Source organism: Bos grunniens, chromosome 5 (genome assembly GCF_055505025.1).
Source record: "Bos grunniens cultivar Pamir isolate PY7600 chromosome 5, Bosgru_T2T1.0, whole genome shotgun sequence".
NCBI lineage: Eukaryota > Metazoa > Chordata > Mammalia > Artiodactyla > Bovidae > Bos > Bos grunniens.
Window position 1 is genome coordinate 109,504,582 of NC_141169.1, and position 27,214 is coordinate 109,531,795.

The 27,214-nt window shown below is 42.5% G+C and overlaps 1 protein-coding gene and 1 pseudogene across 1 annotated transcript in view; one reads left to right on the forward strand and one right to left on the reverse strand.

Annotated features, from left to right (window-relative positions):
* Nucleotides 1–2,424: 2,424 nt before the first annotated feature.
* Nucleotides 2,425–27,214, forward strand: part of ADIPOR2 (adiponectin receptor 2) — a 43,573-nt gene continuing 18,783 nt past the window's right edge. The window contains exons 1-2 of the mRNA XM_086402604.1: nt 2,425–2,534; nt 24,477–24,733. Of these exons, the coding sequence (XP_086258730.1) occupies nt 24,563–24,733 (171 nt within the window). The 5' untranslated portion in view covers nt 2,425–2,534; nt 24,477–24,562. The remainder of the gene's footprint in view (nt 2,535–24,476; nt 24,734–27,214) is intronic.
* On the reverse strand, nt 5,385–7,466 carry LOC147372998 (protein SDA1 homolog pseudogene; annotated as a pseudogene).

Here is a 27,214-nt window from a genome sequence, read left to right on the forward strand (position 1 = left end):
AACTGTGGTGTTGGAGAAGACTCTTGAGAGTCCCTTGGACTGCAAGGAGATCCAACCAGTCCATTCTGAAGGACATCAGCCCTGGGATTTCTTTGGAAGGAATGATGCTGAAGCTGAAACTCCAGTACTTTGGCTACCTCATGAGAAGAGTTGACTCATTGGAAAAGACTGATGCTGGGAGGGATTGGGGGCAGGAGGAGAAGGGGACGACAGAGGATGAGATGGCTGGATGGCATCACTGACTCAATGGACGTGAGTCTGAGTGAACTCCGGGAGTTGGTGATGGACAGGGAGGCCTGGCATGCTGCGATTCATGGGGGCTTGAAGAGTCGGACACGACTGATCTGATCTGATGGGCTCTAGGGCTCGGGAGTTGCAGCTCCTGGGCTCCAGAGCACAGTCTCAGTAGTTGTGGAACATGGGCTTAGTTGTTCCTTGGTGTGTGGGGGTCTTTCCAGACCAGGGATCGAATCTGTATCTCCTGCATTGGCAGGCAGATTCTTTACCACTGAGCCACCAGGGAAGTCCTTGTTGGCTTTTTTCAAGCTTACCTGGGCAGACTTAATACCAGTATTCTAAAATACTGGTATTAAGACCATCTTATTCATGCTTTTTCTGATTTTAGTAACTTTAATCACTTTTAAGATTTTACATTTCCAGGCTGAAGAGTTCTCTATTATAAACATTTTCCCTTATGTATCAGACCTTAGGTCTTTTGATATGAGATCTGTGATGCTTTTCCAGTTTCCTTTGTTTTTTCTCTTGGTATGGTCCCAGGGAGTGATGCTGAAAGCTCAGCTTCTCTATACCCCAGTGGGGAATTGAATCTCAGAGGTAGAGTTTTGGGTGAAGTAGAAAAGGATAGCTTTATTATTTTGCCAGGCAAAGGCAGATATAGCAGGCCTTGAGAAAATGTGTCCCCACCCAGGAAGATTTTTTTTTTAAAGCTTATAAACAATGTAAGTTTATTTCTCATAGTTCTGAAGGCTAGAAGTTCAAGATCAGGGTGCCAGCATAGTTGGGTGAGAGCCCTCTTATCCAGGAGGATTTGATAAGGAGTCTTAGAAGAGCCTGGGAGGGTACAGTCAACAGGGCCACAAAGAGTCAGATATGACTGAGCATGCATGCATTTATACAGCAATATTTCCCAAGGGTGGGGGTTGTTGACAAGATTAGGGTGTGTACAGGATCTCATACTGGTGGTGGTTTAGTTGTTAAGTGTGTCCGACTCTTGCAACCCCATGGACTGTAGCCTGCCAGGCTCCTCTGTCCATGGGATTCTCCGGGCAAGAATACTGGAGTGGGTTGCCCTTTCCTTCGCCAGGGGATCTTCCTGACGCAGGAATCGAACCTGGGTCTCTTGCATTGCAGGCAGATTCTTTGCCGATTGAGCTAGGAGGGAAGCCCTGCAGGGTCTCATGTGGTCTCCTAATATAGCTAAACTCCTCTGGTCCCTTTAATCTTGCCTCAGGTGGTTTCTTGGCGTCTCCTCCCTTGATTAGCAACAGTTCAAATCTGCCCTTTGGAACTCCGGAAGGACGTGGAGGGTAGAGTCTTGCTTACAAGGAATGGGGGATATAAAAACGAGGCCTCCATGCCTGGGAGCCTCACAAGGTGCCACTCAATTTCAGGATGGACAAGCCTGGGGCATGGGCGTCCTTGAAAGCTTATGGCTTTCCTTTAATTAGTATAACAAGATTTTTGACAGTTAAGGCAATATAACCTCTTCAGAGCACTGAATGTGAAGAAAACATTTTCTACACCGGCCAACTTCTACACTTTGTTTTGTTATAGAATAAGTATGTAGGCAGATTTTGGGTTTAAAGAAGTTAAAGCTCGGTTGAAACAAGTAGAAATTAATCGTTTTGGGCAAATGGACACAGTATTGCTGAATTAGTTTCTGACCTGCTATTACACTGAAACATTTTTAGAATCGCTCTGAATTTTATACTTTTAAGAGGAGCGGGCTCACATTCGTTTTCTGGAAGTCATGAGGCACAAATGGTAGTGTCTCCGTGAGGTAATAAAAAGCAATCGCTGTTGTCGCAAGACGCTTCGCGTTTAGGTCTGAAGCCGCCTCCGACTGTGTCTAGCAATCCCTCGTTTCGGTTCCGACCGCAGCTTGCGGGCCGTATCCATAGAAACCGGGAAGCGTCCTGAGCCGGGCGGCCACGCCTCTTCCGCTGCACACGCTCCCGTTTCCGGTGGGAGGGCAGCTAAGGGACTTCCGTGTCCCCGGGTGCTCGGCGCCTCCCGCTAGATTCCCGACCCACCCAAGCTGCTCCAGGTCCGGGAGCGGCCAGGGGACGCTTCCGGCTTCGACCAGCGCGGCTGCGCACGAGGCGCCTTCTCATTGGCTAGGGCAGCCTCGTGTGATTAGCGTCACGGCGGCGGCAGCTGTAGGAGCCTCCCGGACGCTGGGTCGCGGCGGCGGCGGCGGCGGCGACAGCGGGCGCCACCTCCGCTCCTCTGGACTCCCAGCGGCCGCGGTTCCGAGGAGCTCGAGACGTGCGGCGAGGCGGCGGCGAGCTCTGGTGAGGTTCTGGAGTGGGAGCGCGGTACTAGGGAGGGAGGCTGGGCTGGCGGGGGCGAGGGCTGAGGGCAGGTGTCCCGGCAGCGGGGCGAGCGAGAAGCGCGCTAGTCGGTCCCCTTCTCCTACCCCCGGGCCGGCGTCCCTCAGTCCCCGGCCCCCTCCGCCGGGATCCTCTCAGCCCCGGGATCTTCTCAGCCTCCGCTCCCTGGAGTCTGGTTCCCCCAGCCTCGGATCTCCTCAGTCCCGAGTCCCGCCGCCCCGGGTCCCCTTCAGCCACGGCTCCCCCGGCCCAGGGTCCCCGGCTTCCTTCGGTCCCGTTCCCCTCCCAGCCCCGGGTCCGCTCGGCCCCGGGTCACCCTTCCGGGTTTCCGCCGGTCGCACTCCGAGGTGGGCTCCGCTCGGGCCCCGATCCGGCTTTTGCGGCGGGAAGACCCCTCACCGGCGTTTGCCCGCGCGCAGGCGGCTTGGCCGGACCGGGTCCTGGGCCCGGTGTGTCGTTGTTGCCCCTCGAGGCGGCTGCTCACCGGTCCGGCGGGTCTGGGCGTCTGTGCCGGAGCTCGTTGCGGGCGCCCCTGGCTCTGGACCTTGTTTTCGTTCGCCGCTGGGGCTTAACAATTTGGCGCGGTCGCGGGTAGAAAGGTGCACGGGTCCCGCCGCGTTCGTACCCGGCACGCGGACTGTGGTGCAGGGTCGGCGTGTTTTTTAAGCAGAGGGGTCTGCTAACGTCTTTATGTTTAGACTCTGGACTCCTCAGCCCTAGGTTGTTCCCATCGCATCTCCTCCCAAAGCAGCCCTTCGTCCATCCTCCAAAGAAACCTTTTAAAACTCTGAGAAATCTGTCATAACATTTCAAATTGCTTCCCAAGTGAAATGTTGAGAATAGTTTCTTCCAATCCAAAGCTTTATTTTTGGGGCGAAGATCAGAAACTTTTTGAAGTTTGAAGTGTCCTCCCAAAGGCCACTTGCGTGTCTCGTCTTGCCACCCTCTGACTGTAATTCTGTTAGACTTTCATAGATGGTTCATTCCTGATTCTTTTCACTCCGCATGTTTATCTCATAGAAATTTCACTTCTAGTGCTGGTAGTTGTCCATAGATGTTTTCATCTCTTCTCATAAATTTTTCCGTGCTGACAGTCCTGATCCAAAACCAAAATCCTTTTCATCAGTTAGTTGGGACTTCAGGTCCTGTGGTGGCAGCCACTGGTGGTGAATTATTACGACATTTGAAGAAATTTCAAATCTATATAAATACGAAAGGTATTTCTTTTTGCCTGTATTTGTAATTGCCTAGCTACTAGCATGTGTACCCATTCAGACTTTAGGCTCCTTAGCAAGCTTTCTCTTACTGGGGCACTAAGGATGAGAAGGAGAATTTCCAGAGCCTAAATAAAAAAGTTGATTTTTTTTGTCCCTACTCTTGTATATATTAATGAATGAACAAGTCCCTTCCCCCCAGTCAACAGTGTCAGTTTAGCAGATGCACTTTCTTTTTGTTTTCCAAAATGAACACAGTTTTGTTTCCCTCTTTATTTCAGGGGTGGGCAAACGTGACAGCTTGTGGGCAATGTCCTACCCGCTGCCTGTTTTTGTAAATTAAATACTCAATGGGACATAGCCATATGCTCTCATTTAGGTCTTGTCTGGTTGCTTTTGTGGTGCGAGTTGAGTGGCCTGTAAACGGTAAACATATTTACTATCTGGCCTTCAAAAGAAAATGTTTGCCAACTCCTTTACTTTATTAAAAACAACACATATTCAATGTAGAAAGTTAAAATGAGTCAGAAAAATGTAAAGGAAAAAGTAAATAGAATCACAGCAAAAATCACAACACAAATCAAGGGTTTGTTTTTATGATTATCTTTGTAGAATCTATTGGTGATTATTTCTATGTAAATGGGCTTATATTGCCAAATATTGGTTTGCAGTCTGTTAAATACTCATTTTTATTTGGCAGTTGAATACATTGTATTTTCTGTATTGAAGATTTCACCAAAAGGGGCTTGATGAACCAAGTTTTCCTTGTTTGTTTTACCAGTCAAGGTTTTTTTTTTTTTTTAATGAGGCATAATAGATGCTTATTGGTGGTAGACACTATTTATTGAGCACTTATTACGGACCAGATAGTTTTCCAGTCTACATGTTACAGGCAGTGAGTCATTTAATGTCTGCAGCAGCTCAGTACAGGTACACAAACTGTTGTCCCTACTTGCACATGAGGGAACTGGAGGCAATGAGAGATTAGCTGCCTGAGTTGGTCAGATAGTTAATGATGGAGCTGGGGTTTGAGTCCATGCAGTCTGGTTTCCTGGTGGCTCAGTCAAAAAAAAATCTGCCTGCAATACTGGAGACCTGAGTTCGATCCCTGGGCTGGGAATATCCCCTGGAGGAGGGCCTGGCAACCCACTCCAGTAGAATTCCCTGGAAAATCCCCATGGACAGAGGAGCCTGGCAGGCTGCAGTCCATGGGGTCACATAGAATCGGACACGACTGAGCGGCTGAGCACACACAGTCTGGTTTCAGCACCCAGGCCCTCAATAACAGGCCCTCAATAGACAGTTGAGAGATACATAATGTAAAAATTCTTCCTTATGCTCCTTACTCTCTGTAGGAAACCACTGCTAACAAATTTGATATAGAGCTTTCCCTCTCTCTTTGCATATGCAAATGTTTATTTGCAAATCCATCTAACACATGCAGGTTTTACAAAAATTAAGGCTTCGTTAGAGCAGTTTTAGAGTTACAGAAATTGTGTGGCTAGTAGAGAAAGTTCTCATATCACCCACACTCCATTTTCCCTTATTAATAACATCTTTCATTAACATACTCTGTTTGTTACAATTGATAAACCAATGTTGCTTCATTGTTAATTAAAATCTGCATATTAGGATTCAGTTTTGTATTACAGAGTTTTTAAAGTGGGATCAAACCAGTCATTGTTCAGCAAGTGTACTTTTTTTGGGGTGATTTTCAAAAAATAGTGCTTCTGGACTTTTAAATGCAAATGAACAATCTTAATTCACTAATATTCAGATTAATAACACAAGTTTAGCATTTTCCCTGGAATGGAAAATTTGCTTGGAAGTTACTGCTTTTTTCGTTTTTCAGAAGTTTATCCTGTAGCACCAGCTGCTCTTCACTGAAGAAGCAATTACTTTTGGACTGGACATTCTGGCTCCTCCATGAAGCTTGTTCAGTTTCTTGGAGATTTCTAGCTGTTCTTCATCAAAGGAGTGGTGCACACCCCCCATTTACATCAGCTTCCTCTTCACTGAGCCTGGTATTTCCCCACCTATCCAGATGGTTCTCAGCGTTCTCTTCCTCAGCTTTCTGAAGTTCAGTTCCTGGAATGTAATCTTTAGCATCTAAGTCTCCATATTCTTGCACCCTTGATTTTATTGAGGCCTCTGTAGGCTTACCCTGGAGTTCCTTCTGTGATACCTGAGGATTCAGTTTTCAGAAGAACTGAATCAGAGTTCTAGGAGAGGTCAAGAGTGTATTTTATACTGGGCCAAGTCTTCAGGAAGTTTTTCAGTCATTGAGCTATTGTCTCTCTCAGGGCATTGCTTCCTCCTGTCATGACTTCCCCAGAGTTCTTGTCATGACAGAATGGGTGGCGTGGTCCTGAGCAGCACCTCAGGTGTCTCTGGGACTACCAGGTGCAGAGAAGTCGGTAACGCAAACAGAAGGGTCTTGTTCCTCCTCTTGGTGCTGCTGCAGAAACCTGTGCACAATGGGACAGAAAGAGCTTGTGAATTCTTGCCAGTCTGGAGATGAAGTTCATGAGCAGTATCTTCACTTCAGAAGTTTGCTTATAACTCTTCAGCTGCTTTAGTGGTTTTTCTGCAAATCTTTGGAGCTCCTGAATTGAATGGATCATTGAGAAGTTAACACTTGTAACTTTTGTCTTGTTTTTGAAGTACTTTGGTAACATTCTTGTCCTGTGTTCGGAGCCTCTCCCCGAGGCATGCAGCATTAGCACTCTAAGTCCTTGCCCTGTTCTTCTTGTTCATCTTGCCCTTGGAGGAATGTCAAGGCAGCTATTCATACTTCGGTGACCTTAGAGAAGCATACAGTTGTGATAACACTGACTGATGGTCTTGGCAGCATTTCACTTGTTTCTTCTGTAGTTTAGTCACCACTTCCAGAGATATCTTGGCTGCAGTTGCACTGCTGCCCCTTAACATGTGTGTGTGCAATTCTGCAATACACATTCACTGTATTCTTGTTTTTTGCACCTTTATTCTCATCAGTCACAAAATGAGTGTACAAAGTCTTAGAAGCTTACATGGCATCATAGAGGTTCAAAAAAGAGCTCTGGCAGCCTTGATGGATTGATGAGGTTCTTGGTGAGGTCAGAGCTTTGCAAGGTGTTATTGGGAGGTCTACATTCAGGACAGCGTAGGAGAGAAGGTCTTTTGGTTCTTGAGGAAAGTTGTCTAGATGTTCTGGGTGGCAGTGACCAGTCTGTGCCATAAACATCACCAGCATTGCCAGTTCTTTGCTGGGTTTGTCTGTTAGTCACTCAGTTGTGAGTCATGTCCGACTGTGACCCCATGGACTGTAGCTGACCAGGCTCCTTTGTCCATGGAATTCTCCAGGCAAGAATGCTGGAGTGGGTTGCCATTCCTTTCTCCAGATTTATTTGGTTGCAATTTGAAACTCTCCCATATTGGATGTGCAGTGAATATTCAGCTGTGTAAGCTTCTCAGTGTAGACCAGAGGGTCTACTTTATTAATCCTGTAACTGCCATAGGTTGCTGGGCAGCTTGTGTTTATTTCTGCTTGACAAGTTGACTGTAGACTGACTTTCTTTGAGCGTTTCTCAGAAGACCCACACCACTGATAGTAGCCAGCCCTTCTCAGGCTGGGTCTTGGAGTCCTTCTTCCAGGTGTGACCAGAAGTAGCACTGGGAGCTTGGCTGATGGCGGCATCTTGGTCATAGTATGTTTAAGGGGCTTCCCAGGTGGCTCAGTGGTTAAAAAAAAAAAAAAATCTGCCTGCTAATGCGGGAGACATGGGTTCAATCCCTGAGTCAGGAAGATCCCCCAGAAGAGGAAATGACAACCCACTCCAATTTTCTTGTCTGGGAAATCCCATGGACAGAGGAGCTTGGGGGGCTGCAGTCCATGGGGTCGCAAGAGTTGGACACGACTTAGCGACTGAACACATGCAGTGTGCTTAAAAACCAAGGTCCATGATGGCTTTCCAGGTCAGTATGTTTGCATTTACTCCATCCTTTAGTTTCCTGGTATTTTATTGAATGTGTGCACCATAATTTAATAGTTTTTCCTATTGCTGGGTGTTTAGATTGTTTAAATAGATTGCCTAGTGTTTAAATTTAATATGTATGCATTGTATGTACAATGTCGTGTGCTGGTGGCCTTTAGGGCAACTTTCTGTAGCTTTCTTCTTTTTTTTCTTCAATATTTATTGATTTGACTCTGCCGTGTCTTAGTTGCAGCATGTGAACCTTAGTTGTAGCATGTGGGATCTAGTTCCCTGACTGGGGATCAAACCCGGGCCCCCTGCACTGGGAGCACGGAGTCTTAGCCACTGGGCCGCTAGGGAAGTCCCTAGGGTGACTTTCTGAGTCTAGTTACTGGGTTGAAGGAAATGCATATTTTTCGTTTTGATGTATATTACTAGACGGCTACCCAGAAAGGTCACAGCAGTGTAAACTCTTGTCAGAACTGTGGCTGAGGTCTAGATTCTTTATACCATTTTGAACTTTTTTTCAATCTTTATCTGATTGGCAGTTGAACATATCTTGCAGTGTAGTCTGTCTCTCTCACTGGGAGATATATTTTGTTTGAAGTTGGTTTAGAGTTACTTTAGGCAAGACCAAGCTTTCTGTAGTAGTTCTATCTAGTATGTTCTCCCTTAGATAGAGCTGCTCACCTGTTTAGATTCCCTGTCTAGCCCTGAAAGGCAGTGTAGTTTTGCCAACCCTGCTAAAAGAATCTGGGTGACTGCTCAGTAGACAATATACTTGTTGAGGATAGGTGTATATAACTTCTTCATGTCTGTTGCAGTCCTGGTGGTGAGTAAATGTTATGTTCTTTTTAAAACCTAAATTAGATTGTGTTCTTTTGGGCTACTGTGAAGTTCTTTAAAGTGAAGTGCTTTAAAATAAAGTGAAGTGCTTTAATTTTGTTAAAAAATAACCTTTTCAAAGTCTTTGTGTAATGTAAACTTGAAAAATTACAGCATAAATTGGTCATCTTGGGTATATTATCTATATCATCCTTTATTTCTAAAATGAGGTAAATAAGACTGGTTAATATCCTAGGACTTGTTTGTAAGGAAATAATTAACCAAACCTATTTAGTAAGTACATACACATTCAGTTTTGGAAGTTAAAGGACTGGGTTAATTAGGGGGTTTGTTTCATGTAACCCCTGGTTTGGAGTTTGCCGTGTGGTAGAGGGCATGTGTACCGCATAAATGGTATCTTGGCTTCGGTAGACCTTGTAAGTGTCCAGACAGAAGAGAAAGGCTAGCTGAAGTCGGGAAGCTGCCAGAATATCTTTAGGCATGGGGAAAATACCTGTGCAAAAGGACATTTCAAGTTTTTCAGTTGAACACCACACACACACACACAAAAAATACAGAACTTACTTTGTATGTGGCTTCTAAGTTACATATTCTTACTGCACTTATGAGTTTTCTACAATGTCCATGCACAGGAAAACAAAGCATACAAAGCATAACGGTCTTGAAGAGAAAGAAATAATTACCCTATTAAATTTTGACCAACTTCACTTTCTTTAGCATACATTTTGTTGTTAGTATATTACCTAATTATTTTTCATTGGTAGCATGTTGAGTTTAATCCTGTATGTCCTGAAATTTTAGTTTCATGAATATGTATGCATAATTCTATCCACATACCCATTCCTTTGGTCAGGAAATAAGCAATGATGGTGAAAACTCCGTAGCCTTGTGGAGCAGAAGGGTTATTTTTATTTTCTTCAAATTTATTTTCATTTTATTTCATTCCAGAATTTCTGTAACTTAAAAGATCTGGAAGTATAATTATACGTATTAGTTCAGTTCAGTCACTCAATTGTGTCCGCCTCTTGGCGACCCCACGAATTGCAGCACTCCAGGCCTCCCTGTCCATCACCAACTCCCGGAGTTCACTCAAACTCATGTCCATCGAGTCGGTGATGCCATCCAACCATCTCATCCTCTGTCTCCCCTTCTCCTCCTGCCCCCAATCCCTCCCAGCACCAGTCTTTTCCAAAGAGTCAACTCTTCGCATGAGGTGGCCAAAGTACTGGAGTTTCAACTTTAGCATCAGTCTTTCCAATGAACACCCAGGACTGATTTCCTTTAGAATGGACTGGTTGGATCTCCTTGCAGTCCAAGGGACTCTCAAGAGTCTTCTCCAACACCACAGTTCAAAAACATCCATTCTTTGGCGCTCAGCTTTCTTCACAGTCCAACTCTCACATCCATACATGACCACTGGAAAAACCATAGCCTTGACTAGATGGACCTTTGTTGGCAAAGTAATGTCTCTGCTTTTGAATATGCTATCGAGGTTGGTCATAACTTTCCTTCCAAGGAGTAAGCATCTTTTAATTTCATGGCTGCAGTCACCATCTGCAGTGATTTTGGAGCCCCCAAAAATAAAGTCTGACACTGTTTCCACTGTTTCCCCATCTATTTCCCATGAAGTGATGGGACCAGATGCTATGATCTTAAGTTTTCTGAATGTTGAGCTTTAAGCCAACTTTTTTACTCTCCTCTTTCACTTTCATCAAGAGGCTTTTGAGTTCCTCTTCACTTTCTGCCATAAGAGTGGTGTCATCTGCATGCCTGAGGTTATTGATATTTCTCCCGGCAATCTTGATTCCAGCTTGTGCTTCTTCCAGCCCAGTGTTTCTCATGATGTACTCTGCATAGAAGTTAAATAAGCAGGGTGACAATATACAGCCTTGACGTACTCCTTTTCCTATTTGGAACCAATCTGTTGTTCCATGTCCAGTTCTAACTGTTGCTTCCTGACCTGCATACAGGTTTCTCAAGAGGCAGGTCAGGTGGTCTGGTATTCCCATCTCTTTCAGAATTTTCCACAGTTTGTTGTGATCCACACAGTCAAAGTCTATGGCATAGTCAATAAAGCAGAAATAGATGTTTTTCTGGAACTCTCTTGCTTTTTCCATGATCCAGCGGATGTTGGCAATCTGATCTCTGGTTCCTCTGCCTTTTCTAAAACCAGCTTGAACATCTGGAAGTTCACGGTTCACGTATTGCTGAAGCCTGGCTTGGAGAATTTTGAGCATTACTTTACTAGCGTGTGAGATGAGTGCAATTGTGTGGTAGTATGAGCATTCTTTGGCATTGCCTTTCTTTGGGATGGGAATGAAAACTGACCTTTTCCAGTCCTGTGGCCACTGCTGAGTTTTCCAAATGTGCTGGCATATTGAGTGCAGCACTTTCACAGCATCATCTTTCAGGATTTGGAATAGCTCAACTGGAATTCCATCACCTCCACTAGCTTTGTTCGTAGTGATGATGCTTTCTAAGGCCCACTTGACTTCACATTCCAGGATGTCTGGCTCTAGGTGAATGATCACACCATTGGGATTATCTTGGTCATGAAGATCTTTTTTATACAGTTCTTCTGTGTATTCTTGCCACCTCTTCTTAATATCTTCTGCTTCTGTTAGGTCCATACCATTTCTGTCCTTTATCGAGCCCATCTTTGCATGAAATGTTCGCTTGGTATCTCTTAATTTTCTTGAAGAGATCTTTAGTCTTTCCCATTCTGTTGTTTTCCTCTATTTCCCTGCACTGATCCCTGAGGAAGGCTTTCTTATCTCTCCTTGCCATTCTCTGGAACTCTGCATTCAGATGTTTATATCTTTCCTTTTCTCCTTTGCTTTTCGCTTCTCTTCTTTTCACAGCTATTTGTAAGGCGTCCCCAGACAGCCATTTTGCTTTTTTGCATTTCTTTTCCATGGGGATGATCTTGATCCCTGTCTCCTGTACAATGTCACGAACCTCCGTCCACAGTTCATCAGGGACTCTATCAGATCTAGTCCCTTAAATCTATTTCTCACTTCCACTGTATAATCATAAGAGATTTGATTTAGGTCATACCTGAATGGTCTAGTGGTTTTCCCTACTTTCTTCGATGTAAGTCTGAATTTGGCAATAAGGAGTTCATGGTCTGAGCCACAGTCAGCTCCTGGTCTTGTTTTTGCTGACTGTATAGAGCTTCTCCATCTTTGGCTGCAAGAATATAATCAGTCTGATTTTGGTGTTGACCATCTGGTGATGTCCATGTGTAGAGTCTTCTCTTGTGTTGTTGGAAGAGGGTGTTTGATATGACCAGTGCGTTCTCTTGGCAAAACTCTATTAGCCTTTGCCCTGCTTCATTCCGTGTTCCAAGGCCAAATTTGCCTGTTACCCCAGGTGTTTCTTGACTTCCTACTTTTGCATTCTAGTCTCCTATAATGAAAAATACATGTATTATATATATATATATATATATAAATAAGGAAAAGGAGGAAGCATATATTCTTTTTCCAAGTGGCAGCTTAATTCAATGACTAAGAATAAAATTTGGATTTGAATTTTCTTGGCAGCCGAGATAAAAATGAAAATATGGTAAAATACGTAGCACTGAACTGGAAGAAGGAACTAGACCAGTTTTCTAGGGATAAATCTTCCCTTGACAGATTTTAAGGAAATTGGGCATTACATAAAGCCTTTTTTTTTGGCTAGAAGCCTGAGTTTAGAAAAGGGGAAGGATGATGTATTAACATTTCAAACCAATGAAAGAAGTTTTGTAAAGGGCAGTTGGTTTGAATTTAGGTTGCACGTGTGTATTTTATTTGGCTAATAAAAATTTTTTTCATTAACATATTTAAAATGGAAAATACAGAGACCAATATAATTAACACTCACATACCCACCATACATGTCATTTCTCTCAAAATCTTAACATTTTCCCACATACAGGTGAAGCGCCTTCTTAGGTTACATTTCACTTTGCAGAAGTATTGCTATCTTGAATTTAGTGTTGATCATTTCTAATGCCTGTTTTTATGTAATTACTACATTGGAGTATATTCATAAACAAATCAATATTATGTCTTGGGCATTTTCAAACTTTATATAAAACAATATTCTACATATTCTGTAACTTGTTTTTCATGAAACATGTTTTTTAGATTCTTGAAAATGCTGATTTTTTTAAACCCATTTTGACCTACAAAAATGGCACTTTCATACGGTTCATCCTAATTAGTCATCACTTTTATCTTCTATAGCTGTATTATTGTATTATACAAATGCAACCAGTTTAAATTTACTTTTCATGTTGGTAAGGTATTTAGGTTGTTTCCACTTTTCCTGTTTTAAAAACAGTGCTATAGTGAACACTGCTGGTTAGAAATCTTTGTGCACATATGTAAAATCATTGGCAGGTTTTTCAAGCTACAGGTTGGGAGCCATAAATTGGTTATGAAATCACTTTAGGAATCAAAATAGGTTAGAGAAGTATCAGGTTGTTTTGCAGGCAGATACAATGTTCTGTGATCGTGTATGTGTGTGTGTGGTGTATGGTTACTGACTTTGAAATGAAGTTCTCTGGTGTAAATTACTCAGAAGTGGTATTTACCTGGTTTGAGATTTTGGAGATTATGAGAATTTAAAATTCTATCAGACATTGCCAAATTGTTCTCCAGAATTGTGTCCCTTGGTGTTTTTTAGCATGAGAAAGAGAATTTGCTGTATCTAACTAAATCCTTATAGATCATGGCATTGTCAGATTTTTTACATGTTTACAAGTCAGATGAGTGTGAAATGATATTACCTTAAATTTTTTCTTGATTGTTTGTGAGATTGAGCATGTTGAAATGTTGAGTGACCATTCAGATTTCCATTTCTTGGCTGAGTCTGTCCTTGTCCATCTCCCCTACCCCTAATTGCGTTGACTTCCAAAATTGCTTTTAGTAGTTTATTGTATATCCTGTTTGTATCTGTGAAGTGACCTGCAGATCATCTAGTTTGTGCGGCTTATCTGTCACCTTTTTATGTGGTTTGTTTTGGTGAATGGAAATGATTATCAGATCTATCATTTTCCTTGTTGATTTGTATTCTTTGTGCTTTATCTAAGAAATCTGTTCTGTACTCCAAGGGCATTAAGGTCTCTGCATTTCTTTCTAAAAGCTTTAGAAGTTTGGTTTTTTATATTTAGGTCTTGATATTGCCTAAAAAGAATTTTTTTGTGTGTATAAGTCAGGAATTAATTTTTTTTTTTTTTATATATGCACAGCCAATCATCACAGCACTGTTTGCCTGTTTAAAATACAGTGTGTTTTTAAATTTGAATTGTAAATCTTTTAAGCATTCTCTGGTTCAGTGCAATGACAGCCTCTTTGTCTTTTATCAGGCTGCTTTACATGTTCAGGTTTCATCCATTAGTGGGTTGCTTGACCCAGAAACAGAACCTGGAGGAGTAGATAGATATAGCACATTTTGTAGGTCTCATGCAGATGTCATTTCTCTCAGCCAGTTTTTAAATAGAGGCTCGGTTGCATCACTGACTTAGTTGGACATGAATGTGAGCAAACTCTGGGAGATAATGGAGGAGAGAGTAGCCTAGCATGCTGCAGTCTATGGGGTGGCAGAGGCAGACACGCTTGGTGAATGAACAACAGCACCAAGGGTGCAGATGGTTTGATGATAAACTTTGATGGAGGGAACAGGTTGCTGGTGTCTTGCTTTGTTGGTTAATACTCACAGACTTTGGAAACTTGATAAGCAGGTGTTAGATTGATTGACTCCTTGATACTGGAAACTTCAAAATCCTTACATGTATTTAGTCATCCAGTTGCTGTTATGGATATGTTCTGAAGTTTGAGACCTTCAGTTTTGGTTTTAGGAGAATTCAGTTCAGTTCAGTTCAGTTCATTCGCTCAGTCGTGTCCGACTCTTTGTGACCCCATGAATCGCAGCACGCCAGGCCTCCCTGTCCATCACAAACTCCCGGAGTTCACTCAGACTCACATCCATCGAGTCAGTGATGCCATCCAGCCATCTCATCCTCTGTCGTCCCCTTCTCCTCCTGCCCCCAATCCCTCCCAGCATCAGAGTCTTTTCCAATGAGTCAGCTCTTCGCATGAGGTGGCCAAAGTACTGGAGTTTCAGCTTTAGCATCATTCCTTCCAAAGAAATCCCAGGGCTGATGTCCTTCAGAATGGACTGGTTGGATCTCCTTGCAGTCCAAGGGACTCTCAAGAGTCTTCTCTAACACCACAGTTCAAAAGCATCAATTCTTCCGCGCTCAGCCTTCTTCACAGTCCAACTCTCACATCCATACATGACCACTGGAAAAACCATAGCCTTGACTAGACGGACCTTTGTTGGCAAAGTAATGTCTCTGCTTCTCAATATGCTATCTAGGTTGGTCATAACTTTCCTTCCAAGGAGTAAGCATCTTTTAATTTCATGGCTGCAGTCACCATCTGTAGTGATTTTGGAGCCCCAAAAAATAAAGTCTGACACTGTTTCCACTGTTTCCCCATCTATTTCCCATGAAGTGATGGGACCGGATGCCATGATCTTCGTTTTCTGAATGTTGAGCTTTAAGCCAACTTTTTCACTCTCCACTTTTCACTTTCATCAAGAGGCTTTTGAGTTCCTCTTCACTTTCTGCCATAAGGGTGGTGTCATCTGCATGCCTGAGGTTATTGATATTTCTCCCGGCAATCTTGATTCCAGCTTGTGTTTCTTCCAGTCCAGCGTTTCTCATGATGTACTCTGCATAGAAGTTAAATAAGCAGAGTGACAATATACAGCCTTGACGTACTCCTTTTCCTATTTGGAACCAGTCTGTTGTTCCATATCCAGTTCTAACTGTTGCTTCCTGACCTGCATACAGATTTCTCAAGAGGCAGGTCAGGTGGTCTGGTATTCCCATCTCTTTCAGAATTTTCCACAGTTGATTATGATCCACACATTCAAAGGCTTTGGCATAGTATTAATACATATAAATCTGAGTCTTTCTGAAATGTCTAATAGAAACTTCTACAAATCAATTTAAGAATGAAAACTATTTTTGTTTCCACTTGAAATGAGTGTTTAGTTGCTGTGAGGTCTGCAGATAGTTATATATTCTATCTTTCTTTTTTCTTTTTCCCCATTTCTTTTTTTTTTTTTTTTAATTGGTGATCGAAAGAAGACCTTGTGGTTTAATGGAATTCAGTGATCCTGGGAAAAGTTACAAATACAAGTTTTATTCCTAAATTTCTGGTTGTGATACTGAAAAAGATAATTAACCACTTCTTGGTTTCTCCATCTGCAGCATTGTAACCCTCCCCCATCCCCCGTCTCCCCAACAAACTTGTATTGTAGAGGGTGTTATGCAGGATGAGATGGGGCCCTGAGTAATGGTTGCTTAGACAGCTCTTTACTGAAGTGTAGGGGTTTTGATTTTGCCTGAAACACTGACTCTACAGGCCAGATATCCAGATATACCTGGAAAGATTTTATTTCTGATGTAGTTGGAACACGAGTATGGTTATGTGGTAAAATAATCTGCCTGCAATGCAGGAGACCTGGGTTTGATCCCTGGGTTGGGAAGATCCCCTGGAGGAGGGCGTAGCAACCCACTGCAGTATTCTGGTCTGGAGAATCCCCATGGACAGAGGAGCCTGGCCGGCTACATTCCATGGGGTCGCAAAGAGTTGGACATGACTGAGCGACTAAGCACATGTGGTATTGTAGGGCAGATGATTTCTGGAAGGAAGTCTTTGCATAATTTACATATTTTGGTTCATTGTAGGTATGACAGTTTATATACCCTGGACTTCTCAGGATTTCCCTGACTGACTACATTTAGGACTGTTGTTCTTCTCATCTATACTTGGATTTTTGTGCACTGTTCTTTGTTTTAGAAACTCAGAGTTGCTTATAGGTCTTGGGAAAGGGAAACGACATCATAACATGACTATAAGAGTTGTAGGAAGTCCTTTTTATAAAATATTTTTTTATTCATGACCATGACCAGTCACTATAATGCACTATTTGTACCTTAAATGAAGCCCTGTAATGTGGAGTAATGGGCTTCCCTGGTGGCTCAGATGGTAAAGAATCTGCCTGCAGTGTGGCAGACCTGGGTTCGATCCCTGGGTTGGAAAGATCCCCTAGAGAAGGGAATGGCTACCCACTCCAGTATTCTTACCTGGAGAATTCCATGGACTCAGGAGCCTGGCGGGCTACAGTCCATGGGGTCACAAAGAGTCGGACACGACTGAATGACTGAACAGCAATAGCAAGGTGGAGCTAAGATCTGGTCTTTGGAGTCAGATACAGATTTGAATTTGTAGTCTTCCATTTCAGTTTGTGTCATTGAATTACTTGATCTCCTTTAGTGTCAATTTCTTCATCTGTAAGATAGGACCCCATTTTATAAGGATTGCTGGAGGGTTAAATGAGATGATGGGTGAAAGGTCAGCTATTAGAGTTGGCTCCGTTAAGTGTTGAGCAACGGTTCACCTCCCTTCAAAGAGATAACATCATGACTAGGAAGACTAGAACCACTTCTCTTTGTGGGAGGCAGTGTTGTATCGTGGAGGGGGCCTAACTGGGCAGTTCTCGCTTCTTTGTTTTGTGACTTGTGTAACCTAGACTGGTCTTACCCCCAGTCCTCTTGTTTGTAAATAGAGCTCGTACTGTCTGCAGCAGGCAGGTTTTAAAGTTAAAATGAGAGAATGTGTAAAGGCTCACCTTCTCTGGCACTTGGTGGCTCTCTGAATTAGCCTCTGAACTTGGGTAGAGATGGACAGTAACACTGTACTTGGGAAATAGGTCTCAAGCCTGAGAGGCCGGCTCTCACTGGCTTTGCCCCAGCTCTGCTGCACAGGATCAATTTTGCCTGGTTTCTTCTCAGCAAAGTTGGTCAGTGGGTGGGGCAGTAAGTTAGAAGAGTGAGGTTCCTGGTGATATTACTTAAAAGTTACCCTACTTCATGCTAAGAAGGAAAGTAGCATAAATGATGAGTGTTGCCTGTCTTTATAGCTTCAAGATCATCTTTAAGAAATAGCTGCATTTGATTTGAAATGTTTCTTTGTGCTTCCAGCAGTTGAGATTTTATGAACATGAATGCATAATAGTGCCTGTCTTAACAATCTAACTGTTGCTCCGTCTCAGTTATCAGCTGTGCCATTTGTTAAGGGCTGTGTCAGTAGCATATGTTGGGAACTTTTCCCGTTTTATCAGTTATTCTTTTCCAAGTTACCGTTTTTGTTTTTTGTTTTTTTTAATTAACATTTTTTTTCTACTCAGAAATGTTCTGAGTGTTTGGAAAGAATTCCAATTTTAACCAGTCATTTTATTGTTTGTGGTATGTGGCAAGGCTCTGTGCTCCTCCCCATTTTCTTCCCTGTTTCTTAATATTTTCAACATTGCTGTAAAGTACAGCAGTCTGTCAGCGTTACCTCCTGGTTTTGTCATTTAAGTGCTACTGTGCGTTTATTTGAGAACAGCTTATGGTTCATGCTAACATAGAGGGTTGTGGATAAGAGCATTAACTGGGGTATTAGGCGGACTAGATTGATTGGGTAGATTAGGTTGCCCCTTATTATTGTCATTTAAGACACGTTATTTATATCCTCTCTGGGTGTTTGTGATCTCCAGAATGGAGGAAACAGTTGTGCCAGTCTCCCAAAACTGTTGTAAGGATTTCAAGAGAGAATCCAGGGTTCTTTGCGCTTGGTGCTGATTGCATGTTAGCTGTCCCTGTCTTCTCCTTCCTCCACATCATACAGGGAAGGATTGTGAGGTCCTTCTTTGCATCCCAGACCAAGCTTGGGGTTGTGGATACAAAAGTGGATTCCACAAAAGGCTCCCTGACCCTGAGAAGTTTGCAGTTGAGAAGGGGCAGACAGACCAGTGAACAGAGAAATGTAGTCAATTTTGACAGCTACTATAATAGAAACATTAGTAAATAAGAAGAGTTGAAGGAGTCAATGTCTGGAACCTGGGGAAGTCAGGGAAGTTAGTTTCTGCCTAACTTATCCTTGAAGTGTGGGTCGTGATTCCCCGCTTATTTATTCAGCATATGTTTAGTGAATACACGTGCTGTGTGCCAGAAGCAATTTTAGATACTTGGAATATAAGAGTAAAGAAGATACATAATGTCTCTTCTTTGAGGAATTTTCAGTCTAGTGAGAGAAGACTAGTAGTAAACAAAGAAAAAATAACGGAGACAAGTGCTGTGAGATTAAAAGGTGATGTGATAAGGAAAGACTGAGATGATGTGGTCAGAGAAGGATTCTTTGAATAGATGACCTTTAAATAGAGATTCGCATGTGAAGAAGGAGCCCAGCCCTGGGAAGATCTGGGCATTGAACATTCCAGGCCGTGGGAACCAGTGACATCGAGGAGCCCTTTGAGCATTTGGAGTATTTGGGGAGTAGATGGGAGGTCATTGAGGCTGGAACGTAGTGGGCAAGGGGGAAAGGGGTACAGGGTGAGGCCAGAGTTCGGGGCTAAGTCATTTAAGATTTTGTAAGCCCAGGTGAGAGCTTCCCTAGGTGTGAAGAGAAGCCACTGGAGGGCTCAGAAAGCAAGGGAGTGCCTTTTGATAAAGTTACCCTGTGACTGCCTTGTGGGAGCTGGGTCCTGAGGATCAGGAGTGGCCTGGGGGGGTGGGTAACTGGCTCTTGTATTAGGACAGGTACGACGTGGTGGTGGCTTGAATCAGAAAGTTAGTGAAGGGAAATAGTAGATTGGGGTGTTTGAAGACCCCTCTGCCCCATCACTGTAACTATTTTTATGTTTTTATTTTTTTTGGCTGTACCTCGCAGCTTGTGGGATCTTAGTTCCCCAACCAGGGATTGAACCTGGGTCCTAATCCCTGGGCTGCCAGGGAATTCCCACTGTAAAGCTTTTAAAAGGGTAAATTGTAAGAGGTCTAGCCCTTTTCCTTGCCAGTTAACGTGATAGAAATCTTCCAGCAAAGTTCTCTGAAGACTTGAAACCAGCCAAGGTAACACATCTAGTATTTACTTTTAATAATGATTTAAAAAGAGAAATAATAGCTAGTATTCAAAAGAAAATCTTGTGCCTTTAATATCCCTGCTGGTTCCATTGTTGAAATAAATCATTCCATCCTAAAAAATAATCTCGTTTCATTATTAGAAGTTTAGATTTGCATCGTAAAGAGATCAGGAGGGGCGTAACCTGCTGGTACTTTCATGTAGGACATTCTGTACCACTCAGGTTTCCCAACGCGAAAAGCCTGAACTTGATACCAGAAGTCTCCTTTTACCTAGGTACTGACTTCACACGCATACCCTAGTGTGGAGTGACAGGGCACGCTGGAGTGATTTCAGTGTACAACTTTCAAGTCACTTTGAAATTGGCTACTTTCACCTCAGGGGAAGCCAGCACAATCATGGGACACATTTTACAGCTTGTCTTCCACTACTGAAGAGTCTAATTATAGAACTGGGAAGATACGCCACCAGCCTTAGACTGCTCACCACTCTCTGTGCCCCAGCTTATACAGTGGGCCATTACACTGCTGGTCCTCAGAATTGGAAGACTTAGGTCCATGGCAGTTGGCCAGTCTTCAGAGAACCTTGCTGGAAGATTTCTCTTGCCATTAACTGGCCATGAAAGGGGTTGGACCTCTCAAAGTTCTCACTTTACAAAGCTTTGCAGTGGTCAGGGAGTGAGGTCCTCTGGACGCTAGTGTTCGTGGGTACACTGCACTTACGCTTTGTCAGCTTTGTGTCCTCAGTGTGCTTTTCTGAATATATTTTTTACATCAATAAAAAATTTGCTAGACAAAGAGGCAATATAATATAGTGCTACAGTGTATTTCTACCCCCCAATCAAAAAAACGTGTAAGATACACATAAAAGTTACTGTAACTTTTTAAGTGTGTAGTCACCTTGTTGTACATCCATGTTGTTGTGCAAGCATCACCACCATTCATCCACAAAGCTTTTTTTCCTCTTGCAAAAACGGAAACTATCCCCGTTAGAGAGTAACTCCCATTCCCTCTTCCCCCAGCCCCTGGCAGCCACCATTCTTTCTATGAGTGTGACTTCCCTAAGCACCTATGGCAAGTGGAATCGTACAGATTTGGGTTTTGTACTTGACCTACCTCACTTACCATGTGGTCCTCGGGTTCATCCAGGTTGTGACTTGAGTCAGAATTCTCTTTCTTGGAGGCTGATGTTTTCTTGTGTGTATCACTACGTTGTGCTTGTTTATCCATTGACACTCGGGCTGCTCTTTGTTCACCTGTTGTGAATATGGACATGAGTGTGTAAATGTCTCTTCAAGACCCTGCTTTCAGTTCGAGTACATATATACCCAGAAGTGGAGTTGCTGGGATCATATAGTAAATCGATTTTTAATTTATTTGAGGAACTGCCATACTGCTTTCCACAGCTTGCTTGCTCTTTTAAAATTGGGGGCAACATAAAAATGAACAATATGAAGTAGGTGAAGTAATACATTGCACTATAGTCTACCTTGGCAGGAACCCAGTGTAACTGTGATTAAGTACTTCTCTGTTTCCCCTGGAGAATGAAACATTCATTCACGAAACCTATGTATCTGTTGCTCTCAGCAGTGAGCACATCCTGAGACCAACCTGCAGACAAGTATTGGTTTTTAGAAAATACCTTTTCTGGAATAGAGTTAGATTTTTACACCACAAGTATCAAACCATTAAGTTAGCAGTTTCTTCAGGTAGAAAAAAATTGCTTTAAGGTAACCATTTAAGCAACCTTGTTGCTTTTAAGCAACATAATAAGTTTACCTTATACAGTATTATTTGAAGGGAAAATGAAGTCTAAGAAGTAGAGTTTTAAATTTTTCATGGTTTTCCCATTGGGAAGGAAACCCTGGTGTGAGTACAGTTGACTGAGTCGAGAGATTAGTAAGTTCCAGTCCTGACTTTACAGTCTACTATTTGGTAATCATTCTCCTTGATTTTTTACTTTGATTTTTACCCCATACTCCTGTTGTTGTTGTTCAGTCACTGAGTCCTGGCTGATTCTTTGTGACGCTGTGGACTGTAGCACACTTCCCTGTCCTTTACCATCTCCCAGAGTTTGCTCAAACCCATGTCCATTGAGTTGGTGATGCCAGCCAACCATCTTATCCTCTGTCATCCCCTTCTCCTTCTGCCCTCAATCTTTCCCAGCATCAGGGTCTTTTCCAGTGAATCAGCTCTTTGCATCAAGTGGCCAAAGTATTGGAGCTTCAGCATCAGTCCTTCCAATGAATATTCGGGGTTGATTTCCTTTAGGGTTGACTGGTTTGATCTCCTTGCAGTTCAGGGAACTCTCAAGAATCTTCTCTAGAGCTACAGTTCATAACTTTTTTAAAAAAGGATTTTGTCCAGTATTAACTAATATGCTAGTATCACTTCTAGTAACACCTAGTTCTGTTTTCAAGCTCATTCTCTCCTCTGAATTCCAGACTTGTGTTTCCTCGTGCCAGCTGAACGTTTCTTGTACTTCAGACCCCATTTCTGAAAACGAATTCATTCTTCTCCCATGAATTCACTTCTCCCAAATCATCTCTCCATTTGCGTGAGTGGCGTCCTCTGTGCAGTCGACTGCCCGAGCGAGAAGCATGAGTCATCTGAGTTCTTTCTGTCTAGTCTTCATGGACCCTCATTCAGTTATCCAAATGTTGATTTTTCTCTACTGAGCATATCTTGAATTTGTCCCTGTTCTCTCATTTGTGAGCAGACCCTGGACTCCTTGCCTTGCATATTGCTGTTTTCTCCTCACAGAGTACCTTTCCTCTACTCTGCTTGGCAAACCCCCATTGCTTTTGGGCAGAGTAAGTGACGCTTGAGTCTGCTCCTAGAACACAGGAGGCCACTTTTCAAAGACCTTAGATCTGCTTTGCTTGCTGGAAGTTACCCAGTTTGACTTGTGTAGGATTTCTACGTCTGTTCATAGACTCAGAACACCTCTCAGTTAACTTGTTTTTTCCTGCCAGCTGTTGTGTATTGGGTTCCTTTCTTTCTTTTCCCTCTCTTTCTCTCTGTCAACTTCTGTGTAATACAGCAAGCATAACATTCATAGAATCTTGATGAATGAAAAATTTCTCTTTGAATAACTTAGAATGTGCTAACTATTCCCTTAGAATAACTCTTTGGGTTAACAGATAATGGTACTCTGAAGTCTTACTTTCCATTTCCATCTCACTCCCTTTTCCTGTTAAGAATCTTAGAGCAAATTAAAGCCTAATTCCAGATACTTCCCCTGTTTTTTATTCTTCTTAGCAAGAAAATCGTTTATGCAAGTACTGTTGGACCATAGTTCCAGCTGCTCTTAGAGACTAACAGCCTTGGATAAGTAACCTAATCTCTGAGCCTCAGTTTCCACATCTGTATAATGGGGGGTAAAATACCCTAGAGGGCCATACGTAAGAATTATGTGAGATCCTGTGATACAGAATTTAACTTTGCCGATCCACAGTAGATGTTAGATCCCTCTTCCCTAAAACAGAGTGAAGTGATGGGTGTGAAACAGCTTTGTAAGTGTGTGTGTGTAAGTCACTCACATTTGCTCTTTCAGAAGTGGGCATTTGTAGCACAGTTGATAATCTCACTATCAGAATGAGCTTGCTCAGGCCCGTATGTGATGGGCACAGGCCCAGCTTTGGTGATCTTTAAAGATTGTGTTTGTTCTTGTTCTAAAAACTTGAGAGAACTCTTGCAACAAACTCAGATGGTTCATGAAACTAACAGCTGGCTAATTCTTAGTCTAATTTGAACTCTTGAGCTAATGCTTAGTCTTGTGTGTCCACATAAACACTAAGTGTTCCTTTCACCTTCTCTGCATGCTGGCTAGGCCCTCCCACTTCGCCGCACTCCTGCTTTCCCTCAGTAAGAATTTTGCGTCTCCTGGGATTTATGAGTATAACATGTACCTTGGCTTCTTCCTGTTTTCATCTTTTTAGTTGGATTGGCTGTGATCATCTCCTTATTTGGATATGTAACTTAAATCTCTAAAATAAGCTTGTGTCCTACGAGTTTATGAGTTAGAGGGCCAAGGACTTGGAATTATTGAACTCCTAGGAAACTTATGTGATCCAGTTTAGAGACATATCGATGACTTCTGAAAGTGTTTTTACCACTTAAGAACATTTAAATGTCATCCTATTCGTTAAACATTTATGTGCACAGCACTTTCTGGGAGCTCAGAGGGGTATGAAAGTGTGCTCTGGCCCTGAGGTTTTACCTTCCAGGGTAGTCCAGTTAGAGTTCAAAACAGCTCAAAAATACTGAAATTTCAGACATTTAAGCAATTTAAATGCAAAACATTACCAGTAATATATATGCCCTGTCAGTCAGAGGCATTGTTTTATTTCATAAAAGTGTGGTGAATTTTGATTTCTTTACTTGTGAGGTAGAAATTAGAATACCCTGAAGAATCGTTGTGATGATGTAAATGAAATTGAATATGTAAAACCTAGTTGTAGTACATAAAATCCACTTATATTCTTTCTATATTAGGTATGTTTTTAACTGAAAGAGTAGTATATGGCATATGGGGGAAAAAATGCAGGCAGAATAAGATGAAAAGCAAGCCGCCTCCCTCCTGACTCTAGGTTCTTCCTTGTGTATATACTTGTGCACCGAAAACACAGTTTTGAATATTTAAATAGCAATCCTGTGTACACAAGTATACTTGTTTATGATTATATACTTTTATTATAATACGTAAGTGGGAATATTATGCATGTATCTTTTGTATTCTGCTTTTTTCATTTGAAAGTAGATTTTGGCAGTCCTTTTTTCAACAAAGTAGGTTTTTTTAATACATTATTTATTGTTCTGAATGAGTACAGAAAATTTTAGTTTTAGTGTATAAAATACAACTTATGTCTTCTCCCGTCACTCATGCAAATATGTTAATGCAGAGCTTTCTCTCCTGTAGAGTCAACTCAGTATCCTAAACATCCACCCTCCCAAGAAGAAGGGACAGAAAGAAAGAACTCTTTGTCAGAAAGCCTTGGGTGTCCCATGAACGAGACAGAGGAAAACCGGCTGGAGCACAGCAAGACTCCAGAGCCAGCTCTCAGGCTCAGGAAAGGGCACCAGCTCGATGGCGCGAGGAACGGTGACAGTGGCGTCCACCACGGAGGTCGGGAGCCTCTTGTAGAGGCGTCTGTCCTTTCTTCCTATCATAAAAAAGTAAGTTAAAGTGAAAGAACGGTGAGTAAAAACAGATTTATGAGAATGTGGCTGGAGGAAGAATGTTAAAAATTATGGGGACTGTGCTGGAGAGAGGATGGTGTTTTGAAAAGGAACCTCGAGGACGTTTGTGAGGTTCTGAAGTCTCTTAAGTTATCTAGGAGTTAGTCACACCTTTTCTGTTGACACATAAGACCACACTTAAGCTGCCCTATCTTGTTGAATGATATGGATTTTGTAGTTACCATATATCCCTTATAGTTTGACCATGCTTTAGTGAGGGCATTATCGTTTCTGTTTTTGGAGAAATCCTGAGTGTATGCTGAAACTGCTTCTCCAGATGCTTTGTCTCCAGTGCATATCTTGGGAGTTAGTAGGCTTCTGGGAAAAGAACCTAGTCTTTTGTTTTACCTTCCAGAGGAAAGACCACCTTTTAAGTGACTCAAGTAACTCTTCCTGGAGAGCAAAGGTGTAGATGTCTGAGCAGGGCCACTGACCAGTGTGGCTATCTTTACGCCAGTACCATACCGTGTCCATGACTGTAGCTTTGTAATGTGTCTGAACGTGTGATGCCTCTAGCTTTGTTGTTCTTTCTCAAGACTGCTTTGACTCTTCAGAGTCCTTTGTCATTCCATATGAATTTTAGGATTGCTTTTTCTATGACTGGGGTTATCTAAAAGGAAGTGGAAATGTATTAAGCGAAGCTAGATGAGTCTTGACTTGGTTCCTGAAGGTCTGGAAAGCATTCCAGGCAAAGGGAGTAGCAGATGTGCAGACTCAGAAAGGGCACAGTGCTTTTAGGGAATAGCAGTAACGATAGTAGCGAAGTGTGTCCATGCACACTGGTGTATGCTGCCGTGTGAACCTGCAGAATGTTCGGTATGGCTGGAATGAAGGACAGAGGGTACAGGGAGTCAGTTTGTTAACAAGTAATCCTAGACAGTGGAGTCTAAATTCCAGATCTTTAACCCTTGTCCCAATATCCTATCAGCCAAAATTCTTTCTGAAATACGTAGTGTTATGCAGTGGTTGAAGGGCATAGACTATTACTTCTAGGTCTCTGACTCTAAAGCCTTGGCTCTTTTAACTGTATTTGCTGAAGTTTATAGTTTGTGTTTCATAAGCACCTATAGATAACACAAAAGAGACATTTCAAACCAGGTTACCCTGATCTTTAGTTTTATGGCTTTATTTCATATCTCTGAGTTTTTAAGGTATAAAGTTAAATAAAGAGAACAGCCTTTGTGGTTGTCCTACTTTTCCTCTGCTCCAGATTCTTCCTCATAAATGGGGGCTAGAACCAACTCTTCATTCATTTAACCTAGGATTTATTCTCTTGGACTGATTTGCTTTAACCAAACTCATAAGAATGCCACAGTTTGTTAGTTTATCATAAGAAAGCTGATTTGTACTTAGATTCCTGTCTGCCAACCACTTTGTTTTCTTTTCTTGAGGTCTACTTAGGAACTTCAATAAAGATTAAAAAACAGTTGCTTTGTGAGAATTTAAAAAAAAAATCGGATGATTTTAAAGATCTTTTCCATCAAACTTTGATAGAGAGAACTAGTCTTTAAGGTTGAGAGTATGTATATTTCTCGGCAGACCAAGAGGAACGTTCACGGAGACTAGCTGTTGCACTTGCTGTGTCGGATGATACCAGAAACGCAGTCATCAGCGCTTACTCTTTCAGCTCTTGTTTTTGTGGACACCTTAGTTTCCACTGACCCCTGTGTGTGTACGGGCTTAGATATATCAGCTTGCTAGTGCCCTTACTACACATTGCAGATTTCTAAATTTAAGGCTGGATTCAACCTGTCAACTTTCCAAAAAGACTATCAAGATATAGCCCGTTGATGTATAATTGTATAATTGCACTTTGCAGCACACATGAAACTAACACAGCATTCACTGTAAGGTCACTGTACTTCAATTTAAAAAATGGTTAATTAAAAAAGGCAAGCAAGCAAACAATAACTTGTTGATGAGATGAAGCGAAGTTCCTTACTGCAGAAAAGTGAGCAGCACCCTAAGGGTCTTGTTCAGAAAGGGGAGGTCGCGGACAGCATGTGTGTGGTTTGGGGCCTGACTGTTGTGGTTTATGGCAGCTCTTTCAGTACCGAGATCATACTGACATTGCACAGAGTTTATGATAGTTTTGATAGTTGGAGCAAGTCTAGTGAGCGGATACTTGGAAGGGAGCAGATTTGCCCAGTTCAGCAACTGTACTAAGGAGCTGGTTGAGCAGTCTAATGTAAGTGAATTTTTGAGAAGTTCTGAAGCTTATAAAGTCACCTAGTGGTTTGTGTCCTTAATCTTCCTGGGCAGGTATTTTATGAACACACGAAGTCATATTGTATGGGGGCCTTAGCTTGTAGTCCTTGTAATTATGTGGATACAGCAGGCCTCCGTTCTCAGACCTCTGGAGGGGCACACACACTTTGACCCAGATTTGGTGTCCTGGCCCCGGATACCTTTCCATTT